Source organism: Peromyscus californicus, unplaced genomic scaffold, assembly GCF_007827085.1.
Source record: "Peromyscus californicus insignis strain IS unplaced genomic scaffold, ASM782708v3 Scaffold_15__1_contigs__length_86483966, whole genome shotgun sequence".
Taxonomy (NCBI): domain Eukaryota; kingdom Metazoa; phylum Chordata; class Mammalia; order Rodentia; family Cricetidae; genus Peromyscus; species Peromyscus californicus.
The window spans coordinates 25112119-25134508 of NW_026294447.1; the positions used below are offsets into that span (position 1 = coordinate 25112119).

Genomic DNA, 22390 nt, shown 5'->3' on the forward strand with positions numbered 1-22390 from the left:
AAAGAAAAACATGGTTTTAATTATCCCTATCTTCTTCTCTATTTATAAATGTCAGAGTTCTCGGTCAGACTTGAAATTACTTTTAAACAAGTCCTTGGCAATCTCTAAATTGTTCTCGGTGACCTTGGTAACCCTTTGATCAAAAGTGAGGTCAGAGGGGCTTATAAAAAAGTCACCTTTCAACACAGTTAAACATGATTTATTTATTGACAAAATTTGGTCCCAAAATTGTGCTTAACAAAACAATCTATTACATCTCTTATTTACACTGAAAATATTAATAAAGTATTTTACCACTAATACAAAAAGCTACTGTAAAAAGGTTTTAATTAACCAAAAGAATATTAATTAATTCCACTATTTCCTAATAATTATTTTCATTACTATAACATCCAGAAGCACATCATTCACTGTGAACAAATCTAAATACAATATTATGTTTGTTAGGATTTAAACACTTATCTTTGTTTTACTTAACCATTGAAGCCTAAATCAATGGCACATTGAAGCTTAAATCATTTTCTTCCCTTCTTCTCTTGAGGAAAACATTATATACATTTAGAATTATCACTTCAAAAATATTTTTTATATTACTACTTATAAATACATTCATTTCTTGGCATCAATTGCTTAAAACCTTATATAAAGGGTATCATACACAGCAATTCATTTATAAGTTACTGCTTTTCATATCTAATATTAGCTTTTCAAATTTATCTACACTGGTCTATGTAGCTCTAGATAATTCATTTTAACTACTTTAATACTTTATCATTATACAAATATACCAAAAATATATCTTCTTTATATAAAGACATGTGGCTTATTTCCAAATTTTTGCCACTATCAAGAGTACTATAATATCCATGATTGTCTGCTACATATATGACTTTTCTTAGGATATATAAATTGCAAAGGAAGCACTCACTTTCAGCTTTACCAAATATTAAGAAATTTTAAAATATAATGATGATTAACAATACCAAGCGATGCAGTGCGTAACTGTGCTCTGGTATATGATGGCAGCATACAACCCAATAACAAATTCTAAAATTTGATAATCTAATTAGTGTTAAGTTTAAATGTTTCCATTTGATGGTTTCTAATGACAAAGAATGACCTTTTGTTTGTCCATTCAAATTTTATTCAATTGTTTGTCATGTCCTTTTGTAATTTTCAAGTAGACAGACTTTTCTAAGTTAAAGATCTGTATTGTTTTTAGTTACATGTATGTGTTTGTGTCTGTGTGAGTGAATGCCATGTGTGTGGTGCTGCTGGCAGCCAGAAGAGGACATCAGATTCCCTTGGAGCTGGAATCACAGGCTGCTATGAGTGGGTGCTGGGAATTGAACTCAGGTCCTCTAGAACTGCAGCACATCTTCTCATCCACTGAGCCATCTCTCCAGCCCTCAAGTTTTTGTTTTTGTTTAATATTAAGAGTTCATTATGTATATTGCCTACTAATTTTCTGTCAGCTCTATAAAGGCAGAGATAGGAGAGGCCAGTCTCAGCTGCACAGTAAGAGGACAGTCTAGGCTTTTGAAACTATATCAAAAACAGCAAAAGAGGGCTGGAGAGATGGCTCAGTGGTTAAGAGCACTGACTGTCTTCCAGAGGTCCTCCAGAGGTCCTGAGTTCAATTCCCAGCAACCACATGATGGCATACAACCACCTGTAATGAAATCTGGTGCCCTCTTCTGGTCTGCAAGGACTCATGCAGGCAGAATACTATATACATAATAAATAAATATTTTAAAAAAAAACGGCAAAAAGCATGTGTTTGTATGTGTGTGTTGTGTGTATGTAAATTTCAATAGGACCAACACTTTTATTTTTAGGTGTACTTTCTATATATAAAGAAATCCTTGACTTTGGTATTATAAAGATAAAACAAATAGTTCTTCCAAAAAACTTGTGAGGTGTTTTCCTTTGTTTTGTTTTTTTTAATTTTGGATTTTGGGCCAGGCTGGCCTAGAGTTCACAACACAGCTGAGGCTGACATATGACAACAAATGGATTCAAAGACTAGTTGAGGATAGAAGTCTCCTAAAACTGGATTAGGAGAACTATCTTCTAAAAGCCACCGAATCTTACTTCAAAGAATCCATTTTACTTATGCAAACTGTATCTCTGAATGAAGTTATTTTTAAATCAACTACAGTTACAGTTTCTTTCATTAACAATTCATAAAAGCCGACAACTTGTAGGAATCATCTGAGTGACAGAGAAAAATCACCATTTATGAATTTTCACAAGTTATACATAATTTTGGAATATTATTAATCATGACAACTTTGTAATAACAGCTCAAGAGCCCTGTGGTTATAATTTGAATGTAGCAAAACCTGAATTCGTTGTTTAAGCTTGTTTCTTGATAAACAGAAAGTCTGTTTTCTCTTCTCTCTGACTGTAACCTGCAACATACTCTTTTCTTTTCTTCTCTCTCTCTCTCTCTCTCTCTCTCTCTCTCTCTCTCTCTCTCTCTCTCTCTTTCTGTCTTCTCTTCAGCTTTTGTTTCATGAGCTAGAGAGCCATATTTTGGTACTTCAAGCAACAGTAAGCTTAACTCTAATCCTCCTGCTTTGTTTTCAAATCATGGGCACAGTCATACATGGAGTATATGCCTATAATCCCAACATACTGGAGGCGGAGGCAAGAGGATCATGAATTCAAGGCTTGCCTGGGCTACATAGTGAGAATTTGCCCCTAAATTACTTCAGTACTGCTGTGGGATGGTCCTTGTGTACCGTTATTTGAATATGTGTTGTTCTCACTGGTTGATAATAAAGCTGTTTGGCCAATGGTGAGGCAAGGTAAGGTTAGGCGGTACATTCAAACTGGGAATGCAGATGAAGAAGGGTGGAGTAGGGGCAGATGAAAGCCAGCTGCCCAAGGAGCAAGATGCCAAAGGACCAGTAAGCCATGGGTCATGTAGCAATGCATAGATTAATAGAAGTGGGTTAATTTAAGTACAAGAGCTAGTTAGTAATAAGCCTGAGGCATCAGCCAAGCATTTGTAAATGATTATTTGGAAGCGGCTGTGGGATGGAGTGGGACAGAGAAACTCCGTTTACACAGTACTCAAAGGCTGAAGCAGTAGGACCGCTGCACAAATGAGCACAGTTGAGGGGAAGGCAGCTACATAATGAGTTCTAGGCCAACCTGGACTATGTGAGACCCTATAACAAAAAACAAACAGGAAATCCAGAGGTTACAGCTTTGTAGATTCTCTTTTTTTGGCATTTGCATTTCTCTCCTATTTCTGATTCACGAAGATATTTATCTTGCCTAAGCCTACTTCCATTTTTAAAAATAACTCATCATCATTGCTAATGCATTCAGAGTAAAGGAAGAGGTAGATCACAAAAAAAATATTGTGTGCCAAATCAACATATATACATGAATAGATTTCCTCCTCCCCTCTCTCCTCCACTCATCTGTTCTGCCTACTTTTTGTGTGTGTTTATAGGAAATTGAACCCAGGTCCTCGCATACAAACCATGACATTTACCACTAACCCTTGGCCCTTCATTTAAATTTTAGTCTTAAACTCTCAATCTGCCCCTGTATTTTCCTCTCTATAGTACTGAGGATCAAATTTAGAATCTTACGCATTCTAGGCAAGTACTCCATCACTGAATTCTATACCCAGCTCGTTCCTCGCTCTTTCATTTTCAGATGGGGTCTTGCTTGCCCAGGCAGGCCCTGAATTTGTGATCCTCAGGCCTCAGCATCCTAAGTAGCTGGGATTAGAGACCTGTGGCACTATACCTAGTTCCATCCTAAATTCATGTATATACATGAACACATGCATATGTGTGTGAAAAGTGGAAGCCAAAGGTTAATATTGATGCTTTCCACCTTATGTTTTGAGACAGGGTCTCTTACTGAACCTGGAATCTGTGGTTTTAGATAAACTGGTAGGTCACCATGGCACTGGGGTTACTGTATGAATGTGGTCACTCGCTTTTAGATCTGGGGGCTGGGGATCAGCACTCAGGGTGTAGCTTGTCCAGCAGGCACTTTACCTACTGAGCCATCCCCCTAGCCTCTTATATTCTGTTTTCACTAAAACAAACCATGAACTCATTAACAATAACTGAGAAACCATTATATAATTTATTTCAGATGTGAAGTGTGTATTTATATTACTTACCAATACTATGAAATTGCCATCGCTGATGAATTCTTTCTGGAAGGAGTTGTAAAATTTTCTAAAAATCAATATAAGCAAAATAAAGAGTAAAATTAAATAATGTGTCAAGATATTGTAAAGTATGAAATATTAGAGGACCACATTAAGAGCTTCTTATGTTAAAGTATAGCAAATACAAACTAGTAAAATATTTGAACTTTCCCACCCAAAAAGTAGTAATACTAAAGAAATTTTGGAAGAGAAAAATGAATGGAATTTATCTTTAACAGTGATAAAAAGTAAGTATGGTCTCCTTTTGATGGCTAACCTTGGTTATCAACTTGACTGGATCTGGAATGAACTAAAATGCAAGAAGCATCTGGGAACACCTATGAGGGATTTACTTGAATCAGGAAGACCTGCCCTAAATTTACATGATACCTTTTGGTAGCAGATCAGATAAAAGTAGATGAAAGAAGGAAGTTTTGCTTTTTGCCTGTTTGCCCTTATTCTCACTGGCAAGTTTATCCATCCCGCTGCTTCAGCATTCCTTCACTGAAATTAGAATTGACTTCTTCCAACTTCCAAAGTAGACTGAAGACCAGCAGCCCTCCAGGAATCCTCTAGGCTTCAGTGCCAGATTGGGTCTGCTAACCTTCAAGTTCACAGACTAAGTAACTACCAGATTCTCAGTCTCTCCAGTATGAGACAGCCACTGTGAGACTACCCAGAATGTATCACATAAGCCAATCTAATAAATCTGTGTGTGTGTGTGTGTGTGTGTGTGTGTGTGTGTGTGTGTGTGTTTGTGCGCGCGAGTGCACGTGCGCGTGCGTGTGCGTGTGCTGCTTTAGAGAAGCCTCACAAATACAGATTGGAGTACCAGGAGTGGCTCTAGAGAAACAGAATTCTAAGGATGAATTTCTCTAGTGGGTTTGGCCCTATCTGGTGCTGGCTCTCCAATTCAATGAAACCTACAGTTCATAAAGATTCCCCTGGCAGCATGAAGAGCAACTAAGGCTTTGTAGTACTATGTGGCAGGGTTAGAGTCCCTGCAGAGAAGTCCTAAGAAGCCATTAGTGAAGGTGAAGCCTTCTCAGTTTCAGTGGGGACCCCAAAGTTGAAGGAGTCATGGAGAGAAGCTGAGGCTTGCCATCCTATCAGGGTTGGAGTCCCTGCAGGGAGACCAGGAAAGGTCAATGGTAAGGTTTGAGTCTCAGTTAAGAGTAGAGGCTGCAGGATATGGGAGATGCTAGGACCACAGGACATCTGCCAAGAAAAGCAGCAGTTATGAAGTGGAGCTGGTTTGAGGCTCAAAAACAAGCTATGTGTGCTGTGGATGGCAGAGCTGGAAAAGTGGAGCTGCCCAAAGCTCTTTAGAGCCCAAAAGATCAGAAGTGAGTCCCATACAGCATACACTGAGCTCCTTATACTGCTGGGTTTGGGTTCAGATTTGACTATAACTATGCCCTGGTTCTTCCTTCTTGGGAAAAAATATATTGAACTTGGTTTTGTTTTGTTTTGTTTTATTTTATAGGAGCTAACAGCTAAGAGATTTTTGAACTTTTAAAGGGGACACTAAACTTCTAAAGAGTTACAGTTTTTAAAGACTGGGACTTTTAAAGTTATACTGTATTTTGTATTATGATATTAACATATCTTGGGAATAAACAAGAAAGGAAAGGTTATGGTTTAATAGTAATGTATCTGTGTATCAAGTTGACAAGGAATAGACTGAACTGATTGGGGTTTTTTTTTTTTTTTTTTTTTTTTTTTTTTGGTCAACTTGACAGAATTAAGAGTCACCTGGAAAGAAAAAAAAAACACAATTGAGGAATTGCATAAATCAGATTGGCCTGTGGGTATGCTTGTGGGGCCTTTCCTCACACCCTCACAGTGTTTCTCTGTGTAGTCTTGGCTGTCCTTGAACTCAATCTGTAGACCAGGCTGTCTTGAATTCAGAGATCCACCTACCTCTGCCTCCCAAATGCTGGGATTAAAGGCATGCACCAACAACAACCAGCTTGGGGCCTTTTCTAAATTGCTATCTGATGTAGGGAGGCCCAGCCCACTATGGGCAGTACATTACTAGACAGGTTGGTCTGGAGTGCATAAGAAAACTAGCTGGGCATGAGTGAGAGAGCAAGCTAGTAAGCAGCATTCCTCCACGGTCTCTGCTTCAGTTCCTGTCCCAGGTTCCTGCACTGACTTCCCTCTGTGATGGACCGTTAGCAGCAAGTAAAAGCTGAAATAAACCTTTTCCTCCCCAAGTTGCTCTTGGTCAAAATGTTTTACACAGCAACAGAAAGGCAAACCAGGACTCTCTTTCATTATTAAATATTGATTCTAATATATTTCAAAATGATTTTTTACTTAGGATTTCTGCATTGTAGATAAAACTCTTGAGATTTCAATTAACATTTGCAGCATAGATTTTCCCCCTTTCCCTTTTCAATAAACCTAGGATAATATTTTGATTTCATAAAAATCTCATTGAACCTGAGTCCTCGGTTCAATACCCAGCAGCAGAAAACAAAAGGAAGGGGGAAAGAAAAGGGAGAAGAGGAGGAGGAAAGGGGGCTGGAGAAGGGAGGGGAGGGGAGGGAAAGAGAAAAGGAAAAGGAAAGGAAGAATGAGGAAGAGAACAGAAGCAAAAAGGAAAGGTTAGGGAAAAAAGAAAAGGAGAAAGGGAAAAAGAAAAGATAGAACATGCTACATTAATTAATTAATTCATGTGAGCCCAGAGGTACTTGGATGCCATGATGGACATAGGTAAGAAAGCAAAAAATTTTAAATTTTGGAGCTTTATAGTGAAGCTAAAACACTTTCTATATCTAATACTTTGAAATTTTGTTCTTTATTTCTTTTCTACTGTATATGCAGATTATTCCAGCAAAATAGCTAAATTTTTATGAAACTATGCTCAGTCATTATCCACTTGCTGAATGACACTGTGTGTTTGTTACTGTTGCTGCTGTTATAACTATTACTTAGCCACATCATTAACTAAAGGATGCTCATAAGCTCAAACTAGATACTTTATGTAATGGTCCTTTCAATCAACCCAAATATCTCTTTTTTTGTTTGTTTTTGGTTTTTCGAGACAGGGTTTCTCTGTGTAGCTTTGGTGCCTGTCCTGGATCTCGCTCTGTAGACCAGGCTGCCCTTGAACTCACAGAGATCCGCCTGCCTCTGCCTCCCAAGTGCTGGGATTAAAGGCATGCACCACCACTGCCTGGCTCCAACTATCTCTTTTGACCAATAAAGAAATGGGTTGAGTAGTGTGCTTAGGTTAGAAATCTAGCAAGTGAAAGGACCAAGAACGCTACTTCAATATGCCTAGTTCCATGTCTGTGCCTTTACACTAATCTGACCAGAGAATAATAGGTACTTTTTAAATGTCTCTTTCTTTTGATAGGATCTCCTTTAGTCCATTCCATAAAAGAGGACAATAAAGAAAACATAAAGTTTAGGGACAGACAGATGGGAGCAAGAAAGACACTGCAAAGACCTGAGTTGGATCCCTGGAACACATGTTAAGGTAGAAAGATGACCAGCTTCACAAAGCTGTCCTCTAACCACAATATGTGTGCAGTGGCATGTGTCCCCCACACATCATGTGCACATACGCTGACCTAACATGAAACATATAAATTTAATCTTTGCTTTCCGACGTGTCTCCCACAGCTAGCCAACAAACACATAATTCTGTTTTGGTGAGGAAAATGATAAAATTATAGAAAGGTTGAAAAGATAAGTTTATGAGCTACTCAAAAGCAGTTCTAACTTCCAATCAATTATGTTTTAGATTTAATTCTATTTGTTTAGAGACAGGATTTAACCTAGGCTGGTCTTAAAATCATGATGTTCTTCGATGGTTACGGGCACACAGCCACCATGTCCAGCTTAAGTTCTTTAATTTCTAATGTGGATAAAAAGCCCCCCAAAATTTATGTGCCTTCAATTACAGAAAAAGCAGAATCCAAATCTTGTGCTATATTAACATTACATACAGTGATGCTTTTTAACCAGAATGTAGTCACTTTATGATTTTCATCATTTGTCTCAAAACACAGATATATACATTACCATCCAATTTTAAGAAGAAAATCAGCACAAGGACTAAATGTTTTTTTGGAAAAATGAAAATCCCAGGGCTGGAGGTTTTCCCTTTTCCCAGGAGCAGAAGGTGTACTCACCAGGTGTAAATCCCTTTAGATTTAGGATTCAATCTAAAGAAAAACCAAACAAACTACCCCCTAAAAAACAAGCCACTTCATCTCACTTCTTCTTCCTAATGAAATGTAGCGATCGACAACACAGATGTCCTGTATTACACACAGGAAAGCATATTTTTTAGTATTTTCTATTATTTCCATTTTCTAAAAAGGAATTTTCTTAATTCATAGGTCACCTTGTTTCCTGAACTAGAGCAACCATTATCTTGCATTCTCCAGGGACACATTTACTCTTCCCCAAACATTTGTGTTCACTATTCCATTTAGAAGCAAGCCCTTCATGTAACCACTGAAGGTAGTTTACTTACCAAATAAAACCAGGTTTCAAAGGATTCAAGACAATGAAATGAATTTCAGAGTATCAGTTACTGTCATCTAGCACCTTGTTTTGTTTTTCCTTTTTCTGAGTCAGGGTCTTACCATGTAGCCCAAGCTGACCTAAAAATTTGCAAGTCCTGCCTTAGCCCCCCAAAGGTTAGCGCTTCGGGCATGTACCACCATGTCCAGACAGTCATTCTTAGAGAGAGTCTTCCTCTCTCTAGGTGGCCAGCGTGCTCATCAACGCCCAGCTGGAGCACTCCTTCTAAGTTTTCCCCATGGAGCAACAGGACCTCAGGTGCATAGCCATCTCCACTAGGAGAAACGGGTTTCTATGCTCTCTCTTAGTCTCCAGAGTCATCAGCTCTAATCTTGGCTTTCTATCAGTCTCTAAATTCTCAGCAAAGACAAGAATATTCCAATGACTATTTCCTCTGATAATAAGCTATTTTAAAGTACGAATGAGAGGGGCCTAATTTTTGAATGTGCTGAAAATATAAACAAATTTTAGCAGAGCTTATCTACCTCCAAGCTATGCTTTCTGTTTATTTATGAATATTTGCCCAGAACAATTCAAAGTGATATAAAATAACAATTTAAAAACAAGGCTATTTTGTTCAAATTAATAACAAAAGGCCTTAGAGCACAAAGTATGAGCTGAGTGTGGTGGTATACGTCTTTAATCCCAACACGTGTTGATAGAAGACCAGAAGTTCAAGGCCAGCCTGGGCTATATGTGTTGTATAGCAATTTCCTCCCAATTCAAACAGTCCATCCTGGAGGGAAGCTCCTTAAGATTCAGAAAGTTCTAAAGTGATTTCTTTAAGACTCAGAAAGTAAATAATTCACAAGTCTCAGGAAGTCCCTGAATCTTACCACATGCACCCCCTTCCCCAGCCCTAAAGCTACATAAACAGTAAGGACTGCTAAGGAGAAATTTCCTGTGTCTTGCACAAAGCTCTAGGGTTCCAACCTTCTAGAATTATCACCCATGCTGTGGTGGGCTTTCAGTGTTGCAGCTGTTTTTGAGTCATTCATGCTTCTGTAAGTGACCCAGGAAACTCATTGGTTCATCAAGGTAGACTCTGGTGAGGCATTATTTGATTTTTTTTTTTTTTTATCAGTTCTCCATGTGGAGTGAGTAGATGTTTGTCCACATCTCCACAGGAATAGTGTCATACAACACTATAAGACCTTGTATCAAAACTAAGTGAAAAATCCTGGCACAGTGACACACACTTTTAGTCTCAGCAGTTGGGAGGCAGAGGCAGGCAGATCTGTGTGAGTTCAAAGCCAGACTGGTCCCCATAGCAAGTTTCAGGCCAGTCAGGGCTACACAGTAAGACCTACTGTGGAATAATCCTTCTGTACACCGTGAAAATGTGTTGCTCTCATTGTTAATAAAAAGCCAATCGATTGGTCAATAGCTAGGCAGGATTTTCAGGGCAGAGAGAATGCTGGGAAGCAGAAGGGTGGAGTCTGAGGAGTCGCAAACCAGATGCAGAAGAAGCAACATGGGAGGTTCATAGATGAGGTAAACGAGCCTCAGGGTAACACACAGATTAATAGAAATGGGTTAATTTAAGTTATAAGAGCTGGTTAGTAACAAGCCTAAGCTATTAGTCGAGCATTTATAATTAATATTGAGTCTCTGTATGGTTATTTGGGGAATGGCTGCTGGGACACAGAGATACACTGCCTACAGAGACCCTGTCTTAGGAAAAAACAAAAGCAAAACAAATAAATAAATGAAAGCTAAATCTTCTACTCATATATAATATCCAAGGCTCTAGAGGTTAAAAAAAAATCTGTGTAAACTATAAAAATTTTCATTTTGCAAATATGCTATCAAATTAATTTTGTGTTGTCAAAAGCATAAACATAATTTGTCCCTAAAAATACACTGTACCTTTAAAATACACAAACTCAGTCAGATACATTTTTAATTTATAAATTAAGTTCTGCAAAAAGCTGGCAGATTAACTGTGTTTCATTATATATCTAATAATTATATTTCTTCATATGTTCCCAGAATTATTTTTGAAAAAGTTTAAAAGGTATGATTCACAGCACTTACCTCAAAAATAAAAAGTATAGCATCCAATTCCTCTCTTTGAGACTTGTGACCTGAAATATTTTTAACAGAAAAATACTTTAAATATATTATTTTATAGTATAAAATATAACTACTTAAGGAACTTAAATGTTTCAATCCCTGAGCTTTTCTTCAGGGATTTTTTTAGGAAATGCTAAAGTGTGGCCTATTTATTATACAGACAGTATTATAGCCCCCTCTCTATTCTTTAGCATAATTACTCTAAATTTAGGTTCTAGGTATGGGGGTTGGGAAGCCCACACTTAACATGTACAAGGCCCTGGATTCAATCCCCAGGATAAACACAAAATTTAGGTTATACTAATATTATTATAATAATAATAATAATAATAATAATATTTAGGTTATACTAATAACAAATCATCATATATTGTGGGTTCTAAATGAGCTCTCAACATGAAAAACACTATTCCTATTACTATTCAAACATTCCTAGGGGAGAACAAAGAAGGTAGGTGGAGGAAACCAGACCAGGAAAATGCAAATATTCTGAGCCTTCACAAAACAATAAGGAGAGTCAGAGGAGTCTGTTTGTTTCCTTTCAAATACAGCTGATGATACTGTTAGAAGGGTATCAAAACAATACTAAAATTCTAATCCAGTTCCTCTTTTTAAATTGATGATTACGACTACTAGAAACATAAGTCAGAATATATGCTGATATCTTACCTTTCTGTTTAAGACTAGCTTCAATAGTCACAAAATTTTCAAAAAACACATAGTATATATGTGAAAAATGTTGGTCAAAAAACTGTTTAAGGTCAATAGATTCTGCATTCTCTGAAAAACACAACAACAAAAAAAAACAGTTCTTAGCAACTATTCCATCACGGTTAAATGGTGATTAGCAAACATTCATAGTGCTAAATTTCCTTCAAGGTCAAAGATCTGCACTGAAATTCTATATATGAAACAAACATTTATATAACTGTTTCTGCATTTTTGCAACTTTTGCCTTTATATATTTCAGTTTTAGTTTTAAAAAAAATTGGTCAAGTTACCATAGTCTTTGTTGTATAAAAGCAATCAATGTCAAAATTGGGTGCAGTGGTGCACAGCTGTAATCCTAGCTACTCTGAAGGCTGAAGTAGGAGGATCATGACATCAAGGCTAGCCTAAGAAGCATAATGAGACCCTGTCAAGATACACAGAGACGGACGGACTGACTGACTCAAAAAAACTACCTCAAAGATCTATCTTTGGGAATGGAGATGGAGAGTACTCGGTGGTTAAGAGCAGTGGCTACTCTTCTAGAGGTCCTTCAATTCCCAACACCTACAAAGTGGCTCACAATCACCTATAAGTGTAGTCCTACAGGATCAGATGCCCTCTTCTGGTGTGTAGATGTACAGGCAGACAAAAACACTCATGTACATAAAATACGTAAATAAATAAATCTTTAAAATAAGATCTATTTTCAATTCATGGCTTCAGTTTTTCTAATATCTCCCCTAACAGTTAAAGAACTATTGTAAGAATAATTCATGATAATTCAGTAAATAAATAACATAACAATAGGCTTTGTAAATGAGCATCTGAGGATTATAAAACCCAAACAAAGACTGCTCTCAAGAATTTGTCAGTACAGCATACAAACAAAACATACAATTCTATGCACAACAGAAAGTTAGATGATGAAATTGAAATGAAAGGACCATATATGGGAATTCAAAACACAGAATTACGTTCAAAGTTTTATGAACTGCTGCTATACTTTACAGTCTGCATTATAAAAACTACCTATTACCTGAATATAACAAAGAAAAGTAGTCACAGAATACAAATATATTTTATAGAATATGAAAATAAAAATTTTAGACAACTGTGATCAAGAAAAACATTTTCCTTTTGAATGCACTGAAGAACTATGAAATGAGAAGAAAATACATTAGTTACATCTCAACTTTCTGAACTGCTTAAAAATACAATGTCCCAAGAGAAACAAGAAAATGAGAATAACAAAACAAAACAAAAACTCAAAAGCAAACGTGCCTCAACCAAAGACTTCCCAACATATTAGGAGCTGAGATATTGTCCCTCAATTTCCTTCCCATATGGCTATCAACAAAGCCTGGAAGCTGCACACTCGGATAAGCCTAATAAACAAGTACTGAGGCCAGGCACAGTGACGCACTCCTAAAATTCCAGTGGGGTTTAAGATGGGAGGATTACAAAGTCGAGGCCAGTCTTGGGGCTATACAGCTAGACTTGACTAAGCAGGGGAGGTGAGTCTATCAAAATTAAGCTGATTTGTTTGTTTTTCTTTCTTACTTTAAGATTTATTTTTACCTTAAATAATGTGTATGCCTGTTTATCTGTGTGAATGTGCATGTGAGTGCAACTATCTACAGAGACCAGAAGAGGGCACTGAATTCCTTGGTACTAGAGTTAACAGGTGATTATGAGTCACCTGATGTGGGTGCTAGGAACTGAACTCTGGTCCTCTGCAAGAGTAGTCCTTGCTCAGAATCATTGAGCTACCTCTCCAGCCCCTCTATATTTATTTTTAAAAACACAATAGCAAACAAAACCTCTGGTAAAATGTTTGACAGTCAATTCACAAAGTTTACATGGCAGAGGAAAAAGCAAGGCCAAACTATATAAAATATAATACGTCTTCACGTATTTAAAATCTTCCTTCCTCCTCTTCCTCTCCCTCCCACAGAGATAGCTCAGCATTAAGGGCACATGGTGCATTTGCAGAGGACCCAAGTTCAATTCCCAGTCCACACATGACGGCTTATAACCATCTGTAACTCCAGTTCCAGGAGATCCAATACCCTCTTCTATCCTCCACATGATACACAGACAGGCATGCAGGCAAATCATTCATACATTAAATAAAATTAATAACTCTGAAAACAATAGTAAAAAGCTCTCTACAACAATTCAAGAGAAAAGAAAACAGAAAAGAAAGGATATTTACAGATAGGTTACAGGAAAATTCAATCGATTCTGTACCGTAATACCAAATTGTACTCTTTCCAAATGCCCACTAACGTGTCTGCGTCTCTGTTGAAGGCTCTCGCTACTTCTGTGCAATGAGTATGAATGACGACACAGTGGCCAGGAATATCCTAGTCACTGCACAGTCTTCAGGAGCACTGAGTGTGACTTACTCTCTTCAACAAACCTTTAACATTTTAATCTAGGGGAAGTGTTCTGCAAGGTGATGATCCACCCACCTGTCACTATCACCAAAAAAAAAAAAAAAAAAAAAAAAAAAAAAGTTGATAAAAAATACTACTTATCTTCACAAATACTTCTGTTTGAAAGCGTTTGTGAACCAGTATTTTCCCAAAGAAACTAAATAAACATTTCACCAGAAATTCATATGAAGGTTTCTGAATTTTAAAAATGACTCAGGCCTTGGAATGCTTTGTAGACCTTTGGGAATATTAAATTTAAGTAACAGGATAGTTCTAGACTTTTGTTTCCACAAATTAAATTTTTCAGATGTTCCTTTTGGGTTTTTAAAAAAAGGATAACCTTTAAGAACCTGATAATACATTTATTCTCTCTCACATATTTTAAAACATTTAAATACTATAGCATATATGTAAACAAAAAATCTAAAGGTCAGAGGTCAGCTTTCCTTTTTTTTAAGATTTATGTATTTTATGTATATGAGTGCTCTGTCTGCGTGCCAGAAGAGGGCATCAGATGCCATTACAAATAGTTGTGAGCCACCATGTGGTTGCTGGAAATTGAACTCAGGACCTCTGGAAGAGCAGCCAATGCTCTTAACTGCTGAGCCATCTCTCCAGACTCATCCGTTTTCCTTTTAAAGCCTGAGTAGTAAATGAGTCCCTGAAAGTTCACTAAATGAAGCTGGTTGAAAATCAAACCCTTGGCTGTTTTCCGTGATGGCCGTCTGAAGGTGGGACAGCAGCAGCTAGCTCCACTGGACTCACCCACGGAGGTCAGCCAGGGTGCTCTCAGCACATCTGCTCTAACCACCATCGTTTATCTGGAAATACGGCTGAACATGTGCTGTCAGTGTTTCTGTCAGTACTTGAAGGACATGGGCTTCATCAAGCTGGACTAAGAGACCTTGAGTGGATTATTCAAGACTGCCTACCCAGTGAAACTGAGCATGCTAGTCTTTACAAAAGAATAAAAAAAAAGTGAAGATCTTAAAAATAAATAAATAAATAAATAGGCTCAGAAGGGTGAAAGACAACCATGGGGCAGCCTGGGTCCTCATGGTCCAGCCTGCCTGAAACACCCACATGCCCGCCCAGTGCCTTGGGTCAATATGATAAGCAAATATATGGTGGTGAAATCGGAGAGAAAGAGAAGTGAAATGGTTTCTATGTAGTGGTAAGACGCAGTTCTGAAGAAGCAAGGGCTGAGAGGAACGGGCTTGTGTTGGTGGCCTGCTTGCCACATGGGACCAGGGTGACGCCTGGGCCTGGGCTGCTGCCTAAGGCCATATCTGGGTCTGTGGTCCTGCTGCAGCTGGGGTCTGTGATGATGTCCATGGCCCATGTTACCACCAAGGCCATGGGGGTGCCATTTTGTGGCCATTTTGGTGTCCAAAGATGCTGCCACTGGGGCCATACTTGGATCCCTGGCCCTGCAGCAACCAGCGTCTGTTTTGATGTCCACAGCTTCAGTAACCACTGAAAGTCACAAAGATGACCAGGGTCTAGTCAGACACCTGCATCCCTGAGTCCATGATGGTGTCCAGGGGCCACAGTGCCACCAGGACCATCCTAATCTAGATGGCCTGTGCTGCCACTCTGGGGCCATAGTGACATCTGAGCCTGAGCATAGGACCATGTCTTGGTCCATGGCCCTACAGCTGCCAGGGTTTGGGTTGATATACATGGCTCCTGATACCACCAAAGGCCATACAAATACCAGGTGGCGATCGGCGGGTCATGCTGCAGCAAGAGCCATACAGATCTGAGTGGTCTGTACTGTGACAAGGTGCTTTGATGATGTCTCGGAGCTGAGAGCCATGTCTGGGCCTGTGGTCCTACCACAGCCGGGACCTGTATTGATATCTGTGGCTCCTGTTGCCACTGGATGCCTGGGGTCCAGACAGCCACCTGAGACCATGTTGGTGTCCAAGGACCTTGCTGCTGCCGGGGCCATATTGATCTGGGTGGCCTATTCTGCCACCAGGCCATGGTGATGTCTGGGTCTGTGGTCCTGCTGCAGATGGGGTCTGTGATGATGTCCATGGCCCATGTTACCACAGGGGGTCATAGGAACCATGTGTGTTGAAATCCGAGTGCCATGCTGAGCCAGCACCAGCCCTCACTAGCTTTAGGATAGCTGGCCCTGCCCCTTGTTGGACACTGCTGCAGGAGAGTTGGTCCTACCCCCCCATAAGAGTGCTGCTCCTCCCCACACCTGCACTCAGGAGGCAGAGGCCTAGAGGAGCTGGCTCTGTGCTTTGCCTGAGAGGAGTGGTCACAATGCCTGAACTGACCAGCTCAGCTACCACCCAGACCCACATCCTGGCCTTGGGTTGGCCCACCCTAACATCTACCCCATCTGTGACCTGCTGGAGTGCATGAAGGGACTGGCCCTGCGGAACAATAGCTGCAGGATCTCCGTGACTCTGCGCAATAGCAGGATATCCAGTAGGAGTTTCAGTGAGGGTCCAGTGATGATGGTGTGCCAGAGGCCAGAGGCCTTGAACCAGACCAATGACTCACTGCAACGAACATTTGTGGGTGGGGCTGAGTGGACAAAAGGATGTACTGTGTGACACACAGCAGCTCCCAATGCCACTAGGATGAATGAAGAGGGGTTGGAGAGACAGAGGAGCAAGGTGTTTTTGTTTTCTTGTTTGTTTTTAATTAATGGGGGAGGGGTTCTTTTGAGGAGGAGGATGCAGGGTGAAGAGTAGATGTGGAGTGACTGGGAGGTGAGCAGGATTGGAGTTCATGATGTGAAACTCCCGAAGAGTCAATAAAGAATTATGTTAAAAAATTCAAAAATTCAACAATTTAATTATCCTTCATCTACTAAATAGTAATTGCCATTTAGAGCAACCTTTCCTCAAACAGTGGTATAATTTATTAGCCTGTAAGATGCAACGTAAGTAACCTGCTTCTAATAATAAAGCAGTAACCTTACAAATTATTTCCTTAAGACAATCAACAAAAATGAGGATGGGTCCAACAATATACTCAGGTAAACACTGAGATGCTGGGTAAAGGCGAGAGAGACGGCTCACTGATTAAGAGCACTTGCTGCTTTTTCAGAGGACCAGAGTCTGGGTCCTGGAATGGCTAACCTTACTTGTCAACTTGATTATATTAGAATCTGCTAAAATTCAAGCAGCTGAGCATATGTATGAGGGCTATTCTTGATTATATCATCTGAGTTAGGAAGGCCACACCTTCTAGTGGCAGTCCACATAAAAGGACACGGAAGAAGGAAGCTTGTGGTTTTTGCCTGAATACCCTCACTCTCGCTGGCAGGTTGCTGAGGCGTTCCTTCACTGGTATCAGAACCTTCTTCTTCAGAGTCCAACACAGACTGAAGACAGGCAGCTCTCTAGCAATCCTCTGGGACTCTCCACCAGATTGGGACTGCTGAGACATCTAGCCTGGTACACTGAACAGCTACCAGATCCTTTCTGTGGGTAGACATCCACTGTTGGACTACTCAGACCATAGCTGTGAGCCACTCTAATAAAACCCATTCATTCTATCAGTTCTGGTCTTCTAGAGAACTCTGACTAATACAGTTGCCAGCATTCATATCGGGTAGCTCACAACCACCTGTATGTAACTCTAGCACCAAAGGAACCAACACCCTCTTCTGGTCTCTGAGGGCACCCACACACGTGTACACACACACACACACACACACACACACACACACACACACACACACACTTTTTAAAATCAAATAAAGCCAGGCATAGTGGCACCCTGCACTTGGGAAGTAAGAGAAGTGTGAGTTCAAGGCTAGCCTAATTTACATGGCAAGTTCTGGTCAGCCAGGGCTGCACAGTGGAACTTTATCGCAAGCACAAAGGCAGGGCGACAATTCAGTTGGTAGAAAGTTGCCAAAATACACAGAGCTGGAGGGTCATCCTTGACTACATAGAGAGTTTAAGGCCATACATTAGTCCTGTCTTTAAAAAAAAAAAATCGCTGGGCAGTGGTGGCGCACGCCTTTAATCCCAGCACTCGGGAGGCAGAGGCAGGCGGATCTCTGTGAGTTCGAGACCAGCCTGGGCTACCAAGTGAGTCCCAGGAAAGGCGCAAAGCTACAGAGAAACCCTGCCTCGAAAAACCAAAAAAAAAAAAAAAATCAATCTACAAAGTATTTCCTAAAATGAATGTATACATACATACACAATCTAAAAATGATTAAAAGGATAAATTAAAAAAAATACAATCCAGATCCTAACATAGACAATTATACTGACTCATCAATTAAAGACAAAGACAAGAATTATAAATTAAAGAAGGTAGCCGGGCGGTAGTGGCGCACGCCTTTAATCCCAGCACTCGGGAGGCAGAGCCAGGCGGATCTCTGTGAGTTCGAGGCCAGCCTGGGCTACCAAGTGAGTCCCAGGAAAGGCGCAAAGCTACACAGAGAAACCCTGTCTCGAAAAACCAAAAAAAATAAAATAAAATAAAATAAAATAAAAAATAAAATAAAAATAAATAAATTAAAGAAGGTTAGTGAAAAGTTACTAGATTCTGATTTATTGACTGATTTAGTGTCTTACTTAAAGCACTACTTGGACTGCCTATTTGGTAAGCATGACTTCACTTGCTACCAGGAACAGAAGGACTTGGAGAAATAGTTGAAGCAATGGGTTTTTTGCCCTAACAACCTGCCGACTGCCAGGTACACGTCTGTAAGCTCCTGCTTGCCTGCCCCACTATGGTTTTAGAGCATAAAAGGAAAACACAAACTAGACCCAGCAGCAAAGCCTTTCAGGTGTCCTGGCTTCAGTCCGCTGGGACATCTCTTCTACTCTCACTGGTGTCTGGGGGCTTATTCCAGAAAGATTCCCACAACAAATATATTTTATAGATGTTATTTTAGTTTTTGTAACCAGGAAGCTTTCAGTTTTATACAACTATTTCAAAATACAAAAAAAGCAAAAACAAGTAACTCTAAGGAAAAAAATTACACTAAATAGTGTGATGGGTTTTCAATTCTTGTGTCTAAACTATGTAAAAGCTAAGGTTCTAGCCCAATTTGAGACCCAACAGGGGAAAGACTAGTAAGTGTACAGCAAACTGGGACAACAGAAATAGTCCTTTCACACTTCCACTCTAAACTCAACAGTCAGGCAATCTTCACACCAAAGATACTTGAAAAATTGAAGTAAAACACAAGCTAGATAAAGTATCAAAAGGACAGCATAGAAATTCCGAGCACATACTGTTCTTGCAGAGGACCCAGGTTTGATTCCTAGCACCCACATGACAGCTCACAACCATCTGTAACTTCAGTTCTAGGAGACTCAACACCCGCATCTGGCCTCCACAGGCACAAGCACATGTGGTATACATTTATACAGAAAGACAAACAATCAAATGCATAAAATAAAAAATTTTAGATCTTCAAAATAAATAATTTAGGATTGAAAATGGCATACCATACTCAGGTATGGAGGTACAATCTCCAGGGAATTTATCTCAGCAAAACTGATAAACAGTCATCAGAAAAGCAACTCTATAAACAGCAGGGGGGAAAGGCCATACCCAGAGCAGCAACAGCCGGGGGGGGGGGGGGGGGGGGGAAGCTGGGAAATGCCTCTTCTCTTAGCACTGGGGTGCTCTGCACTGCAACAAAGCAGAAGCAAGCTGCCATTTCAAAAGGGGTGCAGCCAGAACCCTCTAATCACATTCTAGGAGAAGCCAGACCAAGTAGCCCTGAACTACATGCTGAACCCTGACAAACACTGTGAGACCGAAGAAAAGTGAAAGACCCTAACCCTTCAGGCTTACACCCCCAAGCCCCAGGAAATGAGAAACTAAAAATCTAGTTCCAAGGACAACTGCTCAACCACCCCTGCAACAATGTAACAATGTAAAAAGATTTCTGTTAAGAGATGTGCTCAGCCGGACGGTGGTGGCGCACGCCTTTAATCCCAGCACTCGGGAGGCAGAGCCAGGCGGATCTCTGTGAGTTCGAGGCCAGCCTGGGCTACCAAGTGAGTCCCAGGAAAGTCGCAAAGCTACACAGAGAAACCCTGTCTCGAAAAACCAAAAAAAAAAAAAAAAAAAAAAAAAAAAAAAAAAAGAGATGTGCTCAGCTGTGACTGGGATAGTTGCAGGTGTTCCAGGAAGGACTCCCGCCCTGATACCCCCCTTGAGGTTTCAGGAAGAATGTACCTGTTGACATAACTGTACCCCCTCCGTGATCACTCTGTAACCAGACCATGATCTTATGAAGTTAGCCTCTAGACATAAATCAATCGAAACGAAATTGTATGGGAATTGTAATCTTGTGGTTTTTCCTTTAAAAATGCCTATGTGACTGTAGTGCGATACGACTCTTGCTCTTTGGAGCTGAGTTTGCCCTTCTGTACAGTTGCCGCTTGAATAAACCTCGTGCTGTTGCATCAACTGGACCGGAATCTGGGTTCTTGGGGTACCCACTCGAGACCCTAAACCTTTGGGGTCCAACAAAAAGAAATCTCCAATCAGATCTGAACAGCATTCAGGAGCTGAAAACCTTCGGGAACCAAAGTTACATTGGAATGTTCAGACTCCAAACAGCCCGCAGGACACTGGCAAGAGCCAGCAGTAAAGGGCCAGGGCAAGCATTCACAACGGGAACCCTGAAGGAAGTCAGACCAGATCTGAGACTCTACCTATGATGTACTGTCCTTAGCCAAGACAGGGTTAGTAATCCAAAGCCTAAAGTAAGACTCAGCAGGGTACGAGCAGAGTCTCTCCCAGCAGCAGAGAAGAATTGTAAGTCCAGACAAGAGTCAACAATGGGGCCCAGTCAGTTCTCACATCGTCTATCTCCTCTCAGCTCCCTCTTCTTCTATATGTATCCCCTGTGTTTAGTTCTGGATAATGATGATAACGGTTATGATGATAAATAAGAAAACTCCAAAACATAATTAAAATAAATACATGAAGAACAAATCCTAAGAATTCACACTGTGAAGACAGTACCCCAAATATATCTAGATTCAATACAATCCCTACCCAAATCCACACTACTCTTTTACCAAAATTGACAAGTTGATTCTATGATTTGTAGGAAAACACAAAGATTCTAAAATATTTATAACAAATCTTAAGAAAGAACAAAGCTGAAGAGCTAACACTAATCAAAACTGGTTCCGAGTGGAGGAAAGACATATAGATTAATGAACCAATAACCAACCCTTAAACTGGTCAATTATCTTTGACAAGGATACCAAAACAACTCAATGGGAAAAATACTTATTTAAAAACAATGGTGCTCAAACAATTGGATGTCCATGTGCAACAAAATGAAGTATGACTCCCACCACATACCGTATGTAAAATAAAAATTCAAAAAGGACATATGTAAAAGTAACTGTAAAACTCCCTAAAGAAAACAATCTTGAGCCAGGCCATAGTGGTGCATGCCTTTTAATCCCAGCACTCAGGAGGCAGAGGCAGGAGGATCTCTGTGAGTTCGAGGCCAGCCTGGGCTACAGAGTTGAGTTCCAGGAAAGGTACCAAAGCTACACAGAGAAACCCTTCTCAAAAAACAAAAAAAGAAAGAAAGAAAGAAAGAAAGAAAGAAAGAAAGAAAGAAAGAAAGAAAGAAAGAAAGAAAGAAAGAAAGAAAGAAGACAATCTTGGGCTAGAAATTATTTCTTAGATAACACTAAAAGCATAAGCAATTAAAGAAAAAAATAGAAGAAGGTGGCACAGAGGTATAATCTTTGCTTTGCATGCCCTGGGTCTGATTTCCAACACCACATAAAGAAAAAAGAAACTGACTTATGTATTTATTTTTGTTTGTTTGCTTCAAAGAACACTATCAAAAAATTGAGAAGAGTCTCTGTACAGAATGGAAGAAAATACTTGCAAACCTCATTTTAACAATTCTTAACACTATCAAAAAACACAGTTAAAAGTGGGTAGAATATTTGAATAAGATATTTCTCCAGCGATATATACAAACAGCCAATAAAAATATGCACATGAAAAATGCTTGTCACCATTACCCACCAGGGAAAAACACCAAAACCAAAATGAAGGTTTGGGAGTATCACTTTATAGTTGGACACCTGTGTAGCACGAATGAGGTCCTGGGTTCATCTCCAGCACAAAGAAGAGGTACCACTATCCACTATAAAGCTATATTCAGATTAGACATGAAACAAGAGTTGGCAAAGATGTGGGAAATTTGAATTGTACATTGCTGCTATGACTATAAATGATGTAGCTGTTTTAGAAAATGATTTGGCAAGCATTAAAAAATGTTAAAGAATTGCCACATGACCCAGAAACTCCATTACTAGGACATATGCTACCATACTCATAGCACGCATCATCACTCATAATTATGAAACACTGCAAACAATTCAAATGTCCATAAATTGATTAAAAGATAGACCAAATGTGGCGTATTCACATACAACAAATACCATGT

The 22390-nt window shown here is 39.6% G+C and overlaps 1 protein-coding gene across 13 annotated transcripts in view; it reads right to left on the reverse strand.

The window, feature by feature from the left end:
• The window catches only part of Ralgapa1 (Ral GTPase activating protein catalytic subunit alpha 1), a 253765-nt gene that overhangs the window by 210020 nt on the left and 21355 nt on the right, over positions 1 to 22390 (reverse strand). For all 13 annotated transcript variants that reach the window (XR_008218314.1, XM_052738549.1, XM_052738556.1 and 10 more), the window contains exons 2-4: positions 11477 to 11587; positions 10769 to 10818; positions 4157 to 4214 (exon numbers count right to left, since the gene is read on the reverse strand). Coding sequence is in view for 12 of the 13 variants with exons in the window: in XM_052738549.1 (XP_052594509.1) it covers positions 4157 to 4214; positions 10769 to 10818; positions 11477 to 11587 (219 nt within the window). In the remaining variant the exon portion in view is untranslated. The remainder of the gene's footprint in view (positions 1 to 4156; positions 4215 to 10768; positions 10819 to 11476; positions 11588 to 22390) is intronic.